Here is a 22,974-nt window from a genome sequence, read left to right as displayed (position 1 = left end):
TATTATGCCAGCACCATTCATACAAACATTTCGTCTAACAAAAGTTTCCTTTGAAGTTTGGCACACAGACAATTTTAAGGAACTGCACATTTTTTTTTTTCCTTTCATGATCTGGTCCACATTGTTACATGATAGTCCTCTGTGTAACGTAGCATGCAGTGGTCATGTGAGATATTCCATGTGTTAGTACATTCTGCTGCGGCTGTTTTCTAATAAAACATTATCAGGTTTCACTGTGCGCCCTCACCACCCCCAGGACCGAGCAACAGTTCCTTAAACTACTCTGTGTCTGTGTGTGTCAAACTTAAAATCATACCATCATATCCTGGGTGGAGCTTGAAGTTACAGAAAAAGCATTAAAAAAAAACTCAGCCTGTTACAGCACACAGGAGGAAGAAGAGAGAGAGAGAGAGAAACAGGGGGCCGGTAGAAGCATGTTCTAGCAAGCTGAGAGACAAGGCCGTCAAATTACATAGAAGAGAGTGGGAGCAAACTACATTCAAGGCACTGGCATTGGCACACACTTTAAGGAGTGTCAGACATCACCAAAGCAGCTTAAAGTTCTTCTACATCCTCACCCAGGTGGGATGCTGTTTACTAGTCTCAAGTAAAAACTTTGCCTCTCTTTTTTGTGAAGTTATGCTTTGGCCAAGCTGTACATCATCCAAGCTTTGAGACTGGACTGTTCCACATGGAAGTGGATGCTCTGAAAGTATTTAGATGATGAGCTCAAAACAAGTCTTGATTTAAGTCGGCCAAGTGGGGGAAAAAATTGGAGGGACAAGGCAGGTAACAAGGAAACCCTTAAAGCCTGAAAGTCAAGAAGGTTCTTCTATTTGCCGTGTCGTAAAATTTAGACCATGGGGCTCCAATGGATGTGGTCATTGGTTTTGATAGTGGACCTTCTCCATGTGGCTATGTCAATGTCTACGTGCAAGGCAGTGGACATGGAACAGGTGAAGAGGAGGAGGATCGAAGCCATTAGAGGGCAAATTCTTAGTAAACTGAAGCTCACTGAACCTCCAGAAGTACAGAGTGAGGAGATCACAGTTCCCACAGAGGTCCTGTCTGTTTACAATAGCACAGTGGACATGATAAAAGAAAAAATAAAGAAGGAAAAGCCTGTCGTGGAGGAATATTACTCCAAACAGGTTGAAAAGATTGAGATTATCACGACTGGTAAGATAACCGTAACCTCCTTAAATATATTTTTGGGTGTTCATTATGTTTTGTTTTTTTTTTGTATTTTATTTCTATAGAGTACATAACAGGCTTGTTAGGGGAAATGTATGCTGATTAAATTAAAAATCACCAACACAAAAAGTAGAAAACGACAGAGAAAATGAGAAGAGAAATGAGGGGAGGATGGAGATATTGCTGTTCTGAACACTTTATCCCAATTAAACTCGAAAGGTTCTAACTATTTAATAGAAGTGCATGGGCAGCAGTTCTTAGAAACGTCCACAGAAACACAACGCTGAGAGCAAATAAAGACTTTCATAGAGTAAAGAGTAGAGTATCGTGTTTAACAGTCTAGAGCATCCAACCGGCAAACTTTTTTTTTTTCGTTTTGGCCGTTCTAAACCAATGAAAATACAGTCAGATTGGTTGATGTGGGTGGCTACACTTTGTACATCATCACTGCTCTTCAGTGGTCCAATTAATTAGCTAATTTTGTTTAATTACACTTTTTCTTTAATTGTTTTCATTGGAAGCATACTTCCTTTCTGTACTGATTCTGACACTACATCTGCTGGTTGCAGGACACGAGACTCTACTACCTTTTTAGTAAAAAGATGGTGATGCTAGAATATAACATACAGGGGTTTATTTATAAAAATCGGTGAGTGCAAAATTGGGTGCTGTGCATGGTGGCCAATTAGCTTTTAACTTCAGCTTGTTCAATTAAGCTTTGATGAAAAATCCTGGATTGATTTCTTGATTGGTTTCTATGCACAGCTGCACCAGATTTTGTACTCTCTGGTTTTAGTAAATAAACCCCGCAGTTTATCCTTTTTGGATTAAGCTGTATGTTTGAGCATTCTCGTACATGCCAAAGCAGCCAAACACATTTTTATAAGTTAAGTGTATTGGCAAAATTCTACAATCTTTAAAATGTAGGATTTGCTCAGTGACCCATATGCCTATATCTAGCATTAATGGTACAATAGTATCACAGATGCATTATAAGTGTGATTTAGGAAAAAAAAAAGTCTTGTTTTATTTAACAACCAATCACATCCCTTGTTTCATTTTCAAAACTGGAATGCAAAATTGAAAGTTCATTGGTCGCTTTAGCCAACACGAATATTTTTGCTTTAGAACTCCTTTCACATATCAGCCATGAAATGATCCGTGATAAGACAGTGAAAAGAACAATGATGCTTATCTATAGCAAAAAAATCAGAAATCAGGATTTTTGCATTTAACTGCACTGAACTATTAATTTTTGATATGCATTTTGCTAACTGTCAACAATTTCTGGGATTGTACTAGATTGTAAAGGTTTATTCCCGGAAATTATCCTGGTTACCAGGGCTCCCTGTGACATATAGCTGGCTATACATGGAGTGATTTTTAGGCAAAATTCGCTCTGTGGGTGGCCCTGTTGGCATCTGACAACCTTCAATTAGAAAACAGAAGGCAGTTGGGAGTTGGGTGGAAAACTGTCACCTGAATAGTGCCTATATCCAATCAGATGCAGCCACTGTTTGGTATTTTGACAGCTGGCAGTGCCGGTGCCGGATTTCAGGATACAATAGCCGCAGCTGGAGAAACTGTTCAATTTTTGTGCGTATGGCCAGCTTGAGCATTGGGGTTGATTTACTAAAACTGGAGAGTGAAAAATCTGGTGCAGTTGTGTATGGTAGCCAATCAGCTTCTAACTTCAGCTTGTTCACATCAGCTGAAAAAAATGGAAGCTGATTGGTTTCCATATAGAGCTGCACCAGATTTTGCACTCTCCAATTTTAGTAAATCAACCCCACTGTTTTTATCTGGCTAAGGGCCATGTCACACTAATGGGCTTGTTACTGATGGCAACAAAAAGATCACTTATGTGCACTTATTACGTTTCTCCCTCTCTGTCCAAAATATTGCAAAATCTCACTTGCCACTGAAGGGACTGCAACAAAGCATCAGCTCTTTGGTTCAGCCAACTAGAGAGTGACGCCGTAGCAGCAGGTGAGTGTACTGTATGGTCTTTTGGTGATCCTGTTACTGACAAGTTGCCACCAACAACAGGATCACTGGTATGACATGGACTATAAACTGATATTCTTATTATGTATTAGTGCACACTTTGCATTCCTGTTCACTAAAAATATTTTATTTAGCAGGATATACCTTGTGCAAGCAGAATTTGTATTCTATTTATGAAATGTATTTTAAAGTGCTCTATGATCCATTGGCACACAGTGCTTGAAAAGAAAAACTAAATCAGAAGCTAAATGTCCCTAGAAATTATTTTAAAGTGTTGGCAGCTCTAAATAGCCATTCACAGCCACATGTTCTCAAGGAATGTGACTGATTCCAGCATTTCCTGAACGCAATATTGATAATGCCTATTAAGGAGTTTTGGAAATGCTCAATTTTGAAGTCACCTATTTTTCAGTTTTTTGGAAAATCTGTATAACCAATTGGAAATCCTTGGATTAACAGCTTGGTCAGGGAGGAAAGTTACAATGGGATTGATTTACTAACACTGAAGAATGCAAAATCTGGTGCAGCTGTGCATGGTAGCCAATCAGCTTCTAATTTCAGCTTCTTCAATTAAGCATTGACAAAAAACCTGGAAGCTGATTGGTTTCTATGCAGAGCTGCACCAGATGTTGCACTCTCCAGTTTTAGTAAATCCATCCCAAGAGTCCAAGCAATGTTCAGTCTAAAGGAAGATGAACAGAATTCTCAACCTCCCTGGACAACAGATTTGGGTCTGTATTAGATACAGTAGGCTTATGCCTATAGGCGGCAGAGACTAAGAGGCAGCTTTTCTTTGTGTAATATCAGCTACACATTTTTTACTGTTAGAAACAGTAAAACAAGAAAATGTTCCATGCAAAGGCAGTGCTCCTAGAGGGGTTTTGCATTTGGTGGCAAAGGCTGTGCCTAAAGGCTTCAGTGATAAAATCTGGCTCTGATGATCACCCTAACAAGAAGACTCGCTGCTCCAGGTGAGGTTTTGAAAGCCTGATGATCTGGACAGGTGCCCACCTCGGCTCGCTACGCATATAATCAAAAGAAGAAATGGCTGCACTCTGTACTTGATCAAAATTCTTTTATTCAGAACATCCCAAAGTGTTGACAGACAGCTGGTAGGCGCATTTCACACACTCCAAGTGCGCTTTATCATTACTCTGATGATCACCCTTATGCCTTTTTCACATGGGTGGCAAGGGGGCAGTTAGACCAGGTGGTTGATCCTCATTTTTGCCAGCTCCCAACTGCCCACCTAAAGCCTAACACGGTAGTTGGAGGGGTTGGTACACATACCGTGGCCACGGCAAATCTACCTCAGCTTGACGAGTTGGATAGGCACCAACGCCCGTCAAACTCAACCACTGGAATGAATGGGACTGCTCTGCAACCGCGAGCCAGATGCACGGTTTGTGGCGTGTATTTCAATACAATATCCTCCTTGGGACTGAAAAAAGGATCACCTCTTGAACGCCTAAAAGCCACTGCTCTACCACGTTCCAAAAAGTGGGGGATCACTTCTCAGAAGGCGGTGGAGATTGCCACCCATGTGAAAGAGCCCTAAGCTGCTTTACATTAGTGGTTTTTGTACATTATTTTTGCGATATTTGTGTAAAACTGAATGTTGTGCATGTGCGGTTCTGTTGTTGGTTTATGAATGGGGAAAGTAAATCTAGCATACATGAGAAGTCAGAGGAAAACTAATTAAAGTAAGGAGTGCTGTCTGGCTATAATGAAAAACATTTCAATACTAACTTACATCCAGTTGTAGCAGCACTGCTGAGGCAATGAAAGGGTAAAAGGAACCATATTGTGACCACATTGCATCTCTTCCTGTATTTTTGGTTACCATTTCCTTATCCATCTGTCCTGCTCCCCTTCCTCTTTTGTCAAAGCTTTTAATATCCCCTTGCATGTCACCGGTCACTCTTCCTGCTCTTCCTTTATTCTCCAGCTGTGTTTTATCTATTTTCTGTTTCTGTTTGCTTATTCTAAAGAGAAACTATAGTGTATTTTATTCAGTGCATATTTTAAGCTATTCTTGTAATGTTAAACGTAAAGTGAACGTGTGTTTTGCCCATACAAGGTAATGAAATCAATAATGAAGTCGATTTATTATAACCCTTCCCAAAGACATTATTATCATCCCTTACTCCCCTTCTAGTCTGTTCACTCATTGAAGTAAAGGGAAATACCCAGCATTTCCAACTATGAGGAAGCCTGTGACTGGCTCCCCTTCCCCTCTATGTAACGGCATTTGTATGCGATGATTGGTCAATCAGATATCCAGAGCTGTTACATGGGGCCGAGGAGAAAGCTCTGTGTAGGCTCCAAGTCATGACTTAAAGTGGAGCTCCACCCAAAAGGGGAAGCTCCGCTTGTCTGCCCTCCTCTCTCCGCTGCCACATTTGGCACCTTTGGGGGGGGGGAGCAGGTACCTGGCTTTGAGAGGAACCCAATCCCACTTCCGGCTCAGTTTGCTATGGAGAAGTAAGCCAGAAGTCCCCCCCCTCCTTTCCCCCGCAGCCGTCCCATTAACAAAATACAGCGCAATTCGTACATGCGCAGTAGGAAACCAGCTGTGAAGCTGCAAGGCTCCACTGAGGGTTTTCTTTAGCCAAGATGGTGGCGAAAGCACCCGAGAGTTGGTTCAAGAATTGACTTGGGTGAGGACATTGCTGGATGCCTGGACAGGTAAGTGCCCTGATGGTAAGCCCAGGTTCACATTGACGCGATTTGGCATGCGATTTGACATGTCAAATTGCATGCCAAATTAGCGGCTATTGCCGGCAATGGCACCATCCCAAACAGTGCGACGCTGACTTTGTGGCGCGGCACCCATTCCCTAAAGTAGTTTCTGTACTACTTTTGGCAACTTCGGGTGCAATTTCAATAGACATCTGTGCAGAAACCCACACAGCTGTCTCTGAAATCACCCCCCTCCCCCCCTGAAGTTGGACTGATATGCAAGTATGGAATCGTACAAGTTCAGCTCCTGCAGCAGTCTGAACCTGGGCTAAAAGTCTGGAGCTACAGTTAGAGCTGCTGACTTTTAATTATTTTGGGGGGGAACTCCTTTTCAGCCAAGGAAGCTGCCATCTTGGCCTCTGTTTCATCCGCAGCTGCCATTGTGCTGAAAATGTGATAAGTAATGACACCAGTCAATTGATGGTTTGACAGTTTGGTTGAGAACACAAGCAAATGTGACAGTTAGCAATCGAGGCATGCCAGGAATATAACTGTTTTTTGCAACTGTTAAATTGGTGGTTTTATTTCTGCTTTAAGCTGGCTATAAACCTGTAGAATTTTGTTTGTACAGAAATTTAAAAAAAATGTGCAGCAGAGCATTCGATCTTGCCATCATTGAGTCAACTAACTCCATCAGAAAACCCTAAAAAATTTTGTTTAGTCCTGTTACTTCAATAGACCCCCATATTAAACAGGGCTCCTTTGTGCCTAGAACACACATATTCAATTTTTTCCCAAGTGAAAATCACATTCACAGTTGGAATTTTGTTTGAAAAAAAATTCCAACCTGCTCCTTTGAATTTTCTCCTCAATACAGTCGAAAACGAATGCTAATGTGACCCCAAATCAAAGGTTCCAAAAATAAAACATTTCAAACGAAATTCTACTGGTGTATAGCCAACTTGGGAACTTGAAGATAACTTCCTCTCTTTACTCTATGGTGATACAGACACAAGAAAGTGAAAGGAAGGGTAGAATTTGAGGCTGGAGAAGACAGCAGTTAAGTAAACTGTGCATGGGCAAACCATAAGTTTGCTATAACGTAATTTTTTGGTATAAAAAAAAATTTTTGATAACAACAGGCAATTTTCATACAAAACAGGCACAAAGCGTGTAATGTGCCTAACAATGTTAAATCTACGAACAAAATAGTAACAAATTAGGTTGAAACTTGTTAAATTTCGTTTCGTTTTCTAACGAATTCCAAATTTTCGGAAGGATTCAAATTCTGTGTGAGGAATAGCTGGTTGTTAAGGAGCGGGCCCGGAAGCCAGCTGCCACGTCCTTAACAACCGATGACTCATCAGCTGTCAGTGGGCTTTCCCACTGGCAGCTGAAATGTAAGCAAAAGAATGCTGCCAATGAAAAATTCAGAAGAAATCCATACCAGGTCCTTTGAGTCTGGGGTCCCCCAAAATCCATATCAAACCCTTACCTGAGCATGCAGCCCGGCAGGCCAGGAAAGGGGGGCAAGTGAGCGCCTTCACCCCCTCCTGAACCATACCAGGCCAAATGCCCTCAACACCCGCCCCAAAGCATCTTGTCCACATGTTGATGGAGACAAGAGCCTCTTTACCACAATCCTGGTCAGTGATTGTGGGGGTCTGCGGGTGGGGGGGATTTATGGGAATCTGGAGGCCCCCAGATCCTGGCCCCCCCATGTGAATGAGTATGGGGTACATAATACAACTACCCATTCACCAAAAAAAGTGTAAAAGTGAATAAAGACAGTATAGATCAATCGTCAATCACGATGACCGCTGCACTGCCGAACCTGAAAAAATGGAAAAGTAAGACACATTTTTTCCATTCTGCACATGTCTAGACCCATTTGACATGAGTTAAGAACAAATTCAAAAAGAAAAAAACACAATCAAATTGGCTGTGAGAAATTGAAATTGTGAAAAACAGTAGAGGAACCACCACCATGTTAGGGAAATTATCAGTGTATGTTAGTCACATGATGTTACTTATAAACTAGTACAAATAGGCACAGGAATCGTGCCTTGCATTCAATTATTGGCGAGTAATTGAATCTGGAGTAAAAAAGAAAATGATGATAGAGTAGTGAAGAGAGGCTATGTACAGGCAAGAAGAATGAAGGGAAAAAAAAAGAAAAAGTGGAAAGGAAGGGGCCCACAAAAGTCGCTCAATTTGCTAAAGATTGAAAGTCGACTTTAGTAGTCAAAGCTGGGCCAAGCGTAAAGTATTTGGTGAAGGGGGAAAATCACTATAAAATCAGTATCAAATACTAACCGTAATTTTCCTTTCCTGACGCCAAACCATGGCAGCATACTAGTGATAGAGCTCCGCCTCTTGACCACTCCCTCAGGACCAGTGAATTCCATAAATGAAAGCATGGTTAGCCACCACCCCATTCTTTGTAACAAGCCACATACCGGAACACACATGAGTGGACTCATATTCTGCCATGGTTTGGCGTCAGGAAAGGAAAATTACGGTAAGTATTTGATACAATTTTCCGTTTTCCTGACACCAACATGGCAGCATACTAGTGATAAATAACTAGCTGATAGGGTGGGATCTACTTGTCAAACCAATCTTCTAATTAGGATTTGACAGAGGGCTGAATAGTCCTTCCTACAAAGCCCCCTGATGACAAGGCCCCCGGGTCTATTCCATTAAGTTTGAGTAGGAATGTTGGAGCGACCATGATACCCCTATACAGATGGGCATCATAGATTCTCTTGAATGTGCTGCCTATGAGGTTTCCACCCCCCTGGTAGAGTGTTCCGCCGCCACTGACGGAGGCTTGTGACCCCTAGTCCAAGACTGCTATCCAGGCAGTAACCTCTTTCCCTTGATGATTCCCAGCTGGAATGACAAAAGGTTTATTTAGATGACCTGAAAGGGACAATTGTGGAGAGATACTACTTTAAAGTTCTGAAAATGAACAGTACATGTGACTTTCCTGTGTGATGTTCTGGAAAGTTAGGCAATGTCCAGCTGTCTGTTAAATAGCAGTCTGTTGCTACATTTGATGCAGGATGATCTACAGGACCCAACTCTAATCTTTCTGGAAAGAAAGGAATATATATAGCAACTCTAATAGATCTTTCTTCCTGTGACCGACTCCTCACAACTGCCCTCAAAAGTTGTGCAAACTGAAGGATTCTTGGCCCACTTAAATGTGTTATTGCCAATATAGCCCACACTCGTGAGCTATGTGAGAATAGGCTAAGGCCTAGAGGAAGTATAGAACAGCTGACACTGGAAGTGCAGTAGGATCAATATCTCGCCCTACCAAGAAAAAGCAAACTTGTTCCACAATTAGGCCTAGATGCTGCAAGTAGAATGTATTCTCGCACACAACAAAGTAGTGATCACTCTGGAGTGAAACTGGAGCAACGGAGTTGCACATCCTCCCCCTTTAGTGCCCCCCGCTTGCAGTCCCTGTCTGCATATGTTTTAGAGGGGAAATGTCTTCTGTATCCTGGATGAATGGCCAGGGAAAACTGAGGGCCTCCTGGTCAATATGGAGGACTGGCTATGACAACTATGTTCTCCCTTGACGGCCTCAAGAGGAATCTCATTTACGGGAAATGTTGGGGAAAAATATATAGATTATATTGCAGTCCCAGGGAGAGACCAGAGCATCTGCCCCCTGCATCTTGGGGTACAGAAACAAAGTCAGACCAAAGTTTGACATTACTGTGGGAAAGGAGGAGGTCTGTCTGTGGTAGGCCCCACCTGTGGATCAGTTCAGAGAAGACCTGGGACGTAGACCCACTCGTGCTCTGGGAAGCTTGTACTTGTTCAAAAAAAAAAATCCCCTGGAAGGTAAACTGCTTCCGGAATTTTGCTGGTGATCTTCCACCTCAGGCGTTATAGGTTTCACCTCTCTCAATAGCAAATTACTACGAGTTTTACCCTTGAGCTGATTATAGGCAACTGCTGCCCCGTTGCTAAACTGCAAGGAGATTGATCCTCCTTGATTCTGTGTAGTAAGGCCAAAGTGATAAAAGGGCTGTTTGAACCCCCAGCGCGTTCAAGATTACCCTCCTTGGCAGGGAATCTGCTTGCCTTGACCGAAAGTCCCTCGCAGTGCACCTTCCCGGCTGTCTTGCAGACATGATTCGTAGCAATTTTCCAGTCTACAGGTCCAAACGGACCGAGACTTCCTCGAAGGTCTTTCCATCACCGCGGACTGCTACTCATACTGAATAACACTTTTTAACTGTGTTTGATCCTGTCTCCTCCCTTCCACTAAGAATTTTAGTTGAAATTTGCGCAGGTGCCCATGCACCCTGGGAATCATCTATGCGCATGATGACGTTGTGCCCAAATGACTAAGGCTCTGAGAAGCCATCAAACAAGCGGAAGTATCCGTCCTCAGAAATCTGTTCCCAACTGTCACCACTTCCTCTGATAGAAGTAAACCAGAGGAACTAGCAGAGCACCCCCAGGTACACTAACCCTTGGGATGGAGAAAGTTGGCTTTGCTTTCCCTCTAAGGTGTGAGGATAGGATAGGCATCCTGACGATCCAGCAACAGCCTCCAGCCATGTGGTTATACTGTTTAATAGACTCTGTCTTAAAGATCTCAAAGAGGGTCCAAAAGGGTTCGACCTCTTCCGATCTGCAACTGGACACTAACCAACCTCCCCTGTGAACTTCAAACAGGATTGGGTAGAAAACCTGCAATCCCTCTTGAATCTGAGGTGTCTGTAAGCATTGTAGCTGCCCATCCGCTGTTGTGGTGGACTTGGCAGCTCCGTGGGAGAGAAATGGTCTGGAGAAGGAGCATTGAGGAATCTCCCAAAGTAACCCTAAGCGCCTGATACCTTCATCCAAGGCTCTGTACAACATGCTGTCCAGAAACCTGTGAAGCGTGCCTTCTAGGTCTTACCTTAAGAGTCTGGGCATGCCCTTGTATGACTGGCTCACTGATTTTCCCAGAAGTCTGCTCTAAGACACAAGTCAGATTTTTGGCATCCACTGCTACTAAAATGTCATTTTTTGCAAGAAACTCCCAATAGGAAATCATGTCTAAAGGGATGCAGACCCTGCCACTCACCTCAGAGTCCATGCGGGTGCAGCAGCTGGTTGATAATTATTAAACCATTCCCATTAGACTCACCCAGTACATGGGCTGGATATTGCCCACAGTATGTAGGAGCAGGTTGACCTTTATCTTGTTCAGGGTATACAGTTTCCACAGCCTGTTTATACGGGCATTTTTCTCGAACCCCCTCCATTCTTCCCCACTTTTGTTTCTAGGAAGCAATACGCAGCCCAGGGTCTCAACCAAATGGCCTCCCTAGCCGTCAAAGTGCTAGGGTGCTCTTCCAGTTGTTATACAAGCAACTAGGGTAGACTTCCTGGTCAGCCACCCTATTTTGAGTAGCAGACTGCTGCATCTGTAATATATGTAGCAAGGACCCAGGCCTCCTTCAGTCCAATGAGAACCTCCAGAGCCATGAGTTGTTGACCTCCCTCCACATAGAGTGGGTCGTAAGGCATAGTAGGTGCAGTGCAAAGTAGATTCATGGGCACCAGACACTTAGGGTGTGCCACCTGTCCAGGATTCAGCCTGACAGTTCGGGTTTTGAATCATCTGTCAGGGTTTCAGTCCACCTGAGACCCGGACATATAACCCGGACCAGGCTGTGGTTCCCCAAGTAACCAAGATAGTCATACACAAATCTGTGGCCGCTGTAGGCGGCTGTTTGGCTTCACTGAAAGGTGATGATTTCAGCAAGGGCAATTTGGCCACACCCACTAGCGCGCTACATTACCACTCTCTTTGGGGCACCCAAATGTGTCTGTGTAATGCTAGAGGGAGTGTATAAGGACATGGGGGAACACATTGAGACTGGAGGAGAAGCGGTTTAACCTTAAACTGCGTAGGGGGTTCTTCACTGTTAGGGCTATAAGGATGTGGAACTCTCTTCCCCAATTGATGGTGACTGCGGGGAGTATGGATATTCTTAAAAGACTCTTAGACGTATATCTAAAAGGACACAACATACAGGAATATGGGAAATCATTATAGACACTAATACACATACACCTTCACAGGTTGAACTGGATGGACTATTGTCTTTTGCAACGTCCTGCCGCAGTAACCGTTACCTGGGAAAACATCTTATGACAAAACGCGTGGGGGGAGCAAGGATGCTGACATCGACACGCTCTCCACGATCATACTCGCTGCTCACATTCAAACTTTAGCGTCCAGAGGCGATTTGGAATACATAAATGCATATAATCCCTAGTGTCAGGTCTGACACTTTTAAAATGTGAGTGGAATTTAATATTATTGTTTTAATAAATCCTTTAAAAAGCGTTATTACACTTTTGGAACCTCCTTCTTCCTTTTTACATATATTTGTGTATCATGGCACAAGATTTGGAGAGGACTTTGTGCATTGCAAACAGCACCTTGGATCTAAGCATTGATTGGAAAAAAGGCACAGTTGCTGGTTTATAATCTTACCAGCCATTTGACCTGGTGAGTCAGTTTGGTAAGACTGGTGTTGGATCACATTGGGTGCTATTTTCACATTTGATCGGCATACAAGATATCACCGAGTGTCACTATTATATATTTTTTGCATTGATGAACTAATATTTTTTGCATTGATTAATATTTGATCAGCGCTGCCTTCCTTTTCTTTTTTAGTTTCACTTTATGATCCTGCCAAAAATCATGGTAGCCGAAATCTATAGTTTACATTTACTGCATTTCCTATATCTCAGTTCCCATCAAAGATCTTTGGCGCTGTGTTCCATTTTTTTCTATTTTTTATACTTTGTTTGTGCCATATGGGATTGATTATCAACCGTGTCCTGAAGAATATTTGCATATAAATATACAGTATTGCCATCTGATGACTTGTTCAACACTATGAGATTTTTGTGTAACGTTATATATTTGCCATGGGAGGTGATAAAGCTACCTACTACAATTTGGTACAATATTTAAAGCATGTTTGGTGCATAACTATAGCTGGCAATGTTTCTACACCTTGCCTCAAGGTTACCATCATGGACTTTTAGCATGTGATGTAACTATCTTATGTTGTGTCCCACACAAGACTGAGGGCCACTATCCATCATAATATGGTGGTAATATAGTAATACACTATATTGCCTTTAGACGCACATGAACTTTAATAGCATCCCAGTCTTAGTCCGTAGGGTTCAATATTGAGTTGGCCCACCCTTGGCAGCTATAACAGCTTCAACTCTTCTGGGAAGGCTGTCCACAAGGTTTAGGAGTGTGTCTATGGGAATGTTTGACCATTCTTCCAGAAGCACATTTGTGAGGTCAGGCAGTAATGTTGGACAAGAAGGCCTGGCTCGCAGTCTCTGCTCTAATTCATGCCAAAGGTGTTCTATCCGGTTGAGGTCAGGATTCTGTGAAGGCCAATCAAGTTCCTTCACCCCCAAACTCGTTCATCCATGTCTTTATGGACCTTGCTTTGTGCACTGGTGCGCAGTCATGTTGGAACAGGAAGGAACCATCTACAAACTGTTCCCACAAAGTTGGGAGCATGAAATTGTCCAAAATGTCTTGGTATGCTGATGTCTTAAGAATTCCCTTTACTGCAACTAAGGGGCAAGCCCAACCCCTGAAAAACAACCTCACACCATAATCCCCCCTCCACCAAATGATTTGGACCAGTGCACAAAGCAAGGTCCATAAAAACATGGATGAGTGGGTTTGGGGCAGAGGAACTTGACTGGCCTGCACAGAGTCCTGACCTCAACCCGATAGAACACCTTTGGGATGAATAAGAGCGGAGACTGCGAGTCAGGCTTGACCTCACAAATGCGCTTCTGGAAGAATGGTCAAACATTCCCATAGACACACTCCCAAACCTTGTGGGCAGCCTTCCCAGAAGAGTTGAAGCTGTTATAGCTCCAAAGGGTGGGCCAACTTAATATTGAACTCTATGGACTAAGACTGGGATGCCATTAAAGTTGCGTGAAAGGGCAGGTGTCCCAATTCTTTTGGCAATATAGTGTACATAACAGCACCATTAAGCCTTACAAGTGGATTTCATCTGACCTACAGTTGGTCTAGTGTAGTGGAGTTCTTCCAAGTTTGGTGATTGTTTACACAATTTCACAACATTATAGAGCATCTTGTATTGTCCTCATAAATAAAGTGGTTATCATCATATATGTGCCATGGTTATATATAGGGTTGTGTAGTTTGATGATGTGATAAACATTATGATCTTGATAAATGTACTTTGATTTATTTGTCATCATTATGGTATGGTATGGTATTTTTGCTATGGTTAGTTCAAATTTGTGTGCTACCCTGTTTACATATAGAGTACCCATTTCCTTGACTTTAGCTGAAATTAATAATAATAAAATACCAGATACCCCTCAAATTTTTGTTTGTATGGTTCTCCCGTCAATGCTATGAACCCATAGCTATTTTTCTAGTTGATCCTTGAAATATTATCATATGGTCTTTATTAAACTGTCTGGACTACAGATTGCCTGTGTTGCCCTATGGCATCCAATCACACGCAAACCTATACTAGGAAAATGTTGGAGAATGACAATTTGTCAATTAAACGACCTGGAGGATGGGATAAACAGTTCAATCTCTGTATTTGCAGACGATACTAAGCTAAGCAGGGCAATAACTTCTCCGCAGGATGTGGAAATCTTGCAAAAAGACCTGAACAAATTAATGGGGTGGGCAACTACATGGCAAATGAGGTTCAATGTAGAAAAATTTAAAATAATGCATTTGGGTGGCAAAAATATGAATGCAATCTATACACTGGGGGGAGAACCTCTGGGGGAATCTAGGATGGAAAAGGACCTGGGGGTCCTAGTAGATGATAGGCTCAGCAATGGCATGCAATGCCAAGCTGCTGCTAATAAAGCAAACAGAATATTGGCATGCATTAAAAGGGGGATCAACTCCAGAGATAAAACGATAATTCTCCCGCTCTACAAGACTCTGGTCCGGCCGCACCTGGAGTATGCTGTCCAGTTCTGGGCACCAGTCCTCAGGAGGGACGTGCTGGAAATGGAGCGAGTACAAAGAAGGGCAACAAAGCTAATAAAGGGTGTGGAGGATCTTAGTTATGAGGAAAGGTTGCGAGCACTGAACTTATTCTCTCTGGAGAAGAGACGCTTGAGAGGGGATATGATTTCAATTTACAAATACTGTACTGGTGACCCCACAATAGGGATAAAACTTTTTCGCAGAAGAGAGTTTAATAAGACTCGTGGCCACTCATTACAATTAGAAGAAAAGAGGTTTAACCTTAAACTACGTAGAGGGTTCTTTACTGTAAGAGCGGCAAGGATGTGGAATTCCCTTCCACAGGCGGTGGTCTCAGCCGTGAGCATTGATAGCTTCAAGAAACTATTAGATAATCACCTGAATGACCGCAATATACAGGGATATGTAATGTAATACTGACACATAATCACACACATAGGTTGGACTTGATGGACTTGTGTCTTTTTTCAACCTCACCTACTATGTAACTATGTAACTATGTAACTATGTTACTGATCACCAAGGGAAGCTTCAGTGTGCCACTTATCACCAGTCATTAGAAGTCATATCCTCTGTGGCAGTTATCAGCAATTATCTCCTCCATGCCAGTTAGGAGCAATTACATCCTCTCTCTGCCACTTTTAAGTAATTATATGTAATTACTTTCTCATGAAGGACTTATTATCAGCAACAGCATTTTATTGTCCCTTATCAGCCACTCAACCCTCACTAAGTCCCATGACAGTCATTACGCCTTCATGATGTCTGCCATTACTACATTTAGTGATTGGTAGTTGCCAATAATCTATAGTTACATGTTCGTTCACAGTAACTCGGAATATAATTAGCAACAGGAGTACTAATGACCCATAAATATTTCCTAACAGTGCTACTAATTTATTCCTAAACCCTCACCGTAAAAGTAAATTCACTTCACTGTACTACTGATCGATAATGACACCCTCCCTCTATAGTAAAGCTATTATTTTCCCTCCCCGTACCACTGATCCATAGCCACATTACCCCTCTATCAACATTCCATAATTGTACCCTCCCTGAACCACAGATTCAAAGCTACACAATCCTTCCACCACCAGTCCATAATTTCACCCCAATTGCCCCCCGTACCACTGATCCATATATAGACTAGCCTACTACCACCAATCTGTATTTTTTTCCTCCCTGAACCACTCATCCATAGCTACAATATCCCTCTACAACCAATCTAAAATGTAACCCCCACCCCTGTACCACTGATCCATAGCTACACTAGCCCTCTGCCACCAATCTATAATTTCACCCCCCCCCCCGTACCACTGATTTATAGCTACACTCACCTTCTACCACCAATCTATAATTTCACCACCTCCTCCCGTACTACTCATTCACAGCTATAATATCCCTCTACAACCAACCCCCATACCACAGATCCATTGCTACACTACCCCTCTACCACCAATCTATAATTTCACCTCCCGGTACCACTGATTCATAGCTACATTATCCTTCTACCATCAATCTTTCATTTTACTCTCCCAAGTTATGCTATCCAACTACCACCAATGTATAAATTCGCCTTTTACACAGTTATTCCTTCATTGAACCACAAACCCATAGTTAAACCATTGCTACAGAATACCACCAACCCATAGTAACATCATCACTATACAACTAATCCATAGATACACCATTACTGTACCATTAATCTATAGTTACATCATCACTGTGCCACTGCTCCAAAGTTGCATCATCACTATACCACTAATCTATATCTACACTATAACTATACCATTAATCCGTATTTACACCATTATGGTACCAGTGATTTATAGTTACACCGCCACTGTACCACTAATCCATAGATATGCAACCACTGTATAACTAATCCATGGATATGCAACCGTGGTACCACTAATCCATAGATATGCAACCACTGTACCACTAATCCATAGATATGAAACCACTGTATTATCATTATTATTATAATACAGGATTTATATAGCGCCAACAGTTTACGCAGCGCTTTACAATATAAAAGGGAGACAATACAGTTATAATACAATAACATACAAGAAGATTAAGAGGGCCCTGCTCAGAAGAGCTTACAATCTAATAGGGTGGGGCAGGTGGTGCAAAAGGTTGTAACTGTGGGGAATGAGCTCATGGAAGTGGTAGGAGATTAGTTGGAGATGTGATAGGCTTTCCTGAAGAGATGAGTTTTCAGGGATCGCCTGAAGGTAGCAAGACTAGGGGATAGCTGGACAGATTGAGGTAGCGAGTTCCAGAGGATAGGAGAGGCTCTGGAGAAATCCTGGAGACGAGCATGGGAGGAGGAGATGAGAGAGCTTGAGAGCAGGAGGTCTTGAGAAGAGCTGTACCACTAATCCATAGATATGCAACCACTGTACCACTAATCCATAGATATACAACCACTGTATCACTAATCCATAGATATACAACCACTGTATCACTAATCCATAGATATGCAACCATGTTACCACTAATCCATAGGTATGCAACCACTGTATCCCTAATCCATTGATATGCAACCACTGTATCCCTAATCCATTGATGCACCATCAATGTATTGCTAATCCATAGGTACACACCATCACTGTATCACTGCATCACCCTTCTCTCTATATTCACAGCTCAGTCATCATTGATACATCCCATTGACCTGAGTTTTGTCTTTACTGAAATGTCCTGTGTACATGTCTATAGATGAATGGAGCTGTCATTCATATACAGCTCAGGTTAATATAGAATCCGATTTCAGTGGTCAGAAAATAATTCAGGCTGCATTTTTGACTCTTAGGAACCTATTTATAAATCAGTAAATGTGAAATTCACCAAATCAATTGCTGCACTTTGCCTGCATGATGCCGATGATTGTTCACCTGAAGGACCCTTAAAGGGTAACTCCACTTTTGTAAAATAATTGAAATGACATTTATTATTGCTGCAGCAGCTATCTGTAATTTAATTGTAGTAAAAATAAAAATGACCTTTCCCTTTCAATCTGCAGACAGCTGTGATTTTCTGTAACTGCCAAAACAATCAGATCTTCCTTCCTTGTAACCATGGCAACTGGGGGGCATTCATTGTACAGAACGTCCCCAGAAATGTCATTTCCTGCTCTTGCAAGTGGCTCAGGCAGTTTTGCTGTCATTACACCGCTGGCACTAATAATATACGTATTTTCAGGCAGACCCTTCTACTCTGCACACAGGAAGGAGGAAGGGAATGGAATTTACATGGTAATTTCTGCTAAACAGCAGTAATGAGGAATCTACAAAGAGACGATTATTCCTCAACAAAAGTGGGGCTTTGCTTTAAAATGACTCTTTTGCTAGATTAATAAGAGATAGAGTAGAAGCACCTTCAAATGGAGATGTTAAAGCTGAACTCCAGGGTACAAAAAAATTATTTAAATACACTATATTACCAAAAGTATTGGGACGCCTGCCTTTACACACACATGAACTTTAATACCATCCCAATCTTAGGCAGGCCATACATGGGTCGAATTTCAAAAGAATTTTCTTTTGAAAATCTTATCTAAGAATTTTCGTTCGTATTTTGCACCATTAGTGGGCTGCAGCAACAGCCGATTTTCGTGCGGAAATCAAATTTGAGTAATCGGATATGTTTTTTGAAAAAAGAACGACTTTCTAATCAATGATGGGAGAATCATGCGAGTAATGTAATCGAGAAAGAAATGCGCATGTGCAAGAAAAGAAAATTCCCAGAAAGAAAAGAAGATTCCCAGCCACGAAAATTATTTTCTGTAGCAACATGAGGTGAAATTGAAGGCTTGGTTGGTCGAATTTCTAAATCAATGGTGGCACCATCGGATCACAAAACGCACAAATTTTCTGATTTTCAAAAGAAAATTCTTTCGAAATTCGACCAAGTATGGCGAGCCTTAGTCCGTATGGTTCAATATTGAGTTGGTCCACACTTTAACAGCTCATCCATGTCTTTATGGACCATGCTTTGTGCACTGGTCCAAATCATTGGATGGAGGGGGATTATGGTGGGGGGTTGCATTTCAGGGGTTGGACTTGTCCCCTTAGTTCCATTGAAGGGAACTCTTAAGGCGTCAGCATACCAAGACATATTGGACAATTTCATGCTCCCAACTTTGTGGGAAGAGTTTGGGGATGGCCCCTTCCTGCTCCAACATGACTGCACACCAGTGCACAAAGCAAGGTCCAAAAAGTCATGGATGAGTGAGTTTGGGGTAGAGGAGTTTGACTGGCCTGCACAAAGTCCCGACCTCAACCCGATAGAACATCTTTGGGATGAATTATGCCCCGTACACACGGTTGGACTTTGTTCGGACATTCTGACAACAAAATCCTAGGATTTTTTCCGACAGATGTTGGCTCAAACTTGTCTTGCATACACACAGTCACACAAAGTTGTCGGAAAATCCGATCGTTCTAAACGCGGTGACGTAAAACACGTACGTCGGGACTATAAACGGGGCAGTGGCCAATAGCTTTCATCTCTTTATTTATTCTGAGCATGCGTGGCACTTTGTCCGTCGGATTTGTGTACACACGATCGGAATTTCCGACAACGGATTTTGTTTTTCGGAAAATTTTATAGCCTGCTCTCAAACTTTGTGTGTCGGAAAATCCGATGGAAAATGTCCGATGGAGCCCACACACGGTCGGAATTTCCGACAACACGATCCGATTGGACATTTTCCATCGGAAAATCCGACCGTGTGTACGGGGCATAAGAGTGGAGACTGCGAGCCAGGCTTGACCTCACAAATACACTTCTGGAAGAATAGTCAAACATTCCCATAGACACACTCCTAAACCTTGTGGACAGCCTTCCCAGAAGAGTTGAAGCTGTTATAGATGCAAAGGGTGGGCCAACTCAATATTGATCCCTAAGGATTAAGACTGGGATGCCATTAAAGTTCATGTGCATTTAAAAACAGGTGTCCCAATATTTTTGACAATATAGTGTATTTTCCTTATTAGCCACACATGATATAAATTCACTTTGTGTGCACCAAAGGCCTTTTTAAACCCAAATATTAGCTTGTAAAAAAAAACAATGACATCATCACTGTGTTGTACATGCATGTTTGTATTAATCCTCACCTTAACTGGTCTTCTGAATGCACATTAACATGAAAATAGAGCAATGAATTACAGAAAGGCAATAAGAACAGGGTCCATTGAAATCATTTTAACACACAAATTAAAATAAAATAAAAATGTCTAATTTATTGCAGAAAAATGAAAAGGTGCAAATAGGTTCTAAGAAAGCTACCATTTCTAATTCATAATACTACTGATATCGCCATCTCCAGAGCACTCATCCTGATCCCACCTTTATAAGGATTCATTCAGATGGGTGCTCATTGCTCAAACCCGTAGTCTGTGACTATGGACTGCGGGTATCTGTGCCCATCCGAATGAGCCCTTACCCACCAAGCCACTGAGCTGGAACAAGGATATAGGATGGATGTTTAGACTTCACTGGCTGCATGCTAGTTCCTTATCAATGACTCATTAGGTAGTAAAACCAGAATGAGTCGTACCTTTCCAAACCAAGTCAGTTACAACAGATCCTATATTCATATCCTCATAGGTTCATTTTAACCCGGCAATTAATAAATGTGGATTACTCACCAACTGCTAATGAAGGGTGTCATAAATCACAGATATGGACGTAATAAATGGAAGTTTTTTGTAATGCTTTTGTTCTCTAACTACCAAAACATGTATTGTATGACTGTTTACTTAATAACTACTTTACACCTCTTACCTACTGTGAAAAGTCCAGGGACTTTCCCAAATTGATTAATACTCTATGCATCATTTCGCTGACATGCAGGTCATGTGACTTGGATATGTTTAACACCTATTGGCCCATCTTCTTGTGTTATCCTGCATAACATACAAGTTATATGGGTCTCTATATATATTTACATGATGACTCCAAGGGGCATTCCACTGACGGAACATGGGGGAGTGGAGGAGCAAGTAAGTAAAAGTGCTTGCCCTCTCCCTTAGACTAAACAAGCAATTAACCCTTGCAGTACAAGTGCAGCCCCACTAATACGTTTCCCGGATTTTAAACATTTAGCTGCTACAGACGTATTTCATATGTTGGCATTAGCGGGTAGGTTTGGGGGTTTACAAATACCCCTGGCAGCTACAGCATCCAGAAATATGTGTAAATCTGAGAAGCTGTCATATGGTGGCCAGATCACTTCCAAGCTCCCCCAGTATGTATGCCCCCCTTCATTATCTGCTGTTAGATCGTGTCCCGATCACTTCCAAGCTCCCCCGGTATTTATGCCCCCCTTCACTATCTGCTATTAGATGGTGTCCTGGTCACTTCCAAACTCCACCGGTATGTATGCCCCCCTTCACTATCTGCTATCAGATGGTGTCCTGGTCACTTCCAAACTCCCCCGGTACATATGCCCCCCTTCACTATCTGCTGTCAGATGATGTCCCGATCACTTCCAAGCTCCCCCGGTACGTACGCCCCCTTCACTATCTGCTGTTAGATCGTGCCCCAATCACTTCCAAGCTACCCCAATACATCCCCCCCCATTCATTAGTTTCTCTCCAATGCTGCGGTGTCCTTGAGCCCCCCCTGGCCAGTCGGCTTCCGGATACCGATCTTCACCCATTTTCATTGATGTCACTCCCACACAGGAGTTCATTCATCTCGGCATTGCTGAACTTGTACACAGATTTTTCCCCTATGTGATAAAAAAAACAACCAAAATCCCCCCCAACAAAAAATATTTTGAGCCCCCCCCCCACTGCCACATACACGCATATATGATTGTAAACAGACACTTCAGGAGCACCTCAGCATAAAAGCATCAATTTTGCTGCACATATTACATATTGCTGCACACATAAGGGTGAGAGCACTAATTCTAGAGCCATTGTTCACAGTTACACAAAAACAAAGAAAAATTCCCAGCTCAACTTAACAGCAAGAAACCAAATTGTCCTGTCTAACCGTTCACAATAAAAACAGGGGGTTTAGTTTGCACACATTTGCAAAGCGTAACCGGCAGAGGCCCCGACAAACCCCCCCCCCCCCCCGGTATTATCTGCAGTCCTAACTCTATACATTTTGAGAGCCCCCATAGAAGAAGCACATAGATAGATAGATAGATAGATAGATAGATAGATAGATAGATAGATAGATAGATAGATAGATAGATAGATAGATAGATAGAGATATATAGATAGATAGATAGATAGATAGATAGATAGATAGATAGATAGATAGATAGATAGATAGATAGATAGATAGATAGATAGAATGAATGGATTGAGGGCAGGTATGCCTGGAGGGAGCCCACCCCTACTTAAAGGCACAGCGGGTGCACTGGACACCCAGCAAATAGCACAATGGCGGCTAAGATGTCCAGTGCACCCCCTCACCAAATAACCAACAGTACAAACAAACAGCAACTGCGCCTACCAATAACTGGCTTTAACAGCAAGGAGCACATGGAAGGGCAATGAATGTCAAACAAAAACAAAGAAAAATTCCCAGCTCAACTTACCAACCAGCCTGCAACAAACCAAATTGTCTTGTCTAACAGTTCTTGATAAAAAGAGGGTTTTAGTTTGCACACATTTGCAAATACATACGTAAGCTGCAGAGGGCGCGACAAGGCACCCCAGTATTATTTGCAGCCCTAACTCTATGAATTTTGAGAGCCTCTATAGTAGGAGCACATTTATAATAATATTATTCACAGTTAACTCTAAACTGATGATCTGTAGGGGCTTTTAAACAATTGCCTACAGAAAATGTATGGTACAAAGTCTATCACAATTTCACGGGTGCACGCAATTTTCGTTTCCAATAGTTTTTATTGAAAGTTTTCGGTAAAAAAGTAAAATTCAACAAGTACATTGACTGCAAATAATGTACATTAGTTGTGTATCAGAATACAAAAATTCTTGACGTAAAGAAACACAATATTGTCAATGGGTGCCTGCAATTTTAAGGTTTGA

At 42.1% G+C, this 22,974-nt stretch overlaps 1 protein-coding gene across 1 annotated transcript in view; it reads left to right on the top strand.

Moving 5' to 3' along the window:
* Positions 1 to 300: 300 nt before the first annotated feature.
* The window catches only part of TGFB1 (transforming growth factor beta 1), a 63,280-nt gene continuing 40,606 nt past the window's right edge, over positions 301 to 22,974 (top strand). Inside the window, exon 1 of the mRNA XM_073598670.1 lies at positions 301 to 1,179. Coding sequence (XP_073454771.1) covers positions 861 to 1,179 — 319 coding nt within the window. The 5' untranslated portion in view covers positions 301 to 860. The remainder of the gene's footprint in view (positions 1,180 to 22,974) is intronic.

The sequence above is a fragment of the Aquarana catesbeiana genome, linkage group LG09, assembly GCF_042186555.1.
Source record: "Aquarana catesbeiana isolate 2022-GZ linkage group LG09, ASM4218655v1, whole genome shotgun sequence".
Classification (NCBI taxonomy): Eukaryota; Metazoa; Chordata; class Amphibia; order Anura; family Ranidae; genus Aquarana; species Aquarana catesbeiana.
Note: the sequence above shows the minus strand (reverse complement) of the source record. Positions and strands in the feature narration are given on the sequence as shown.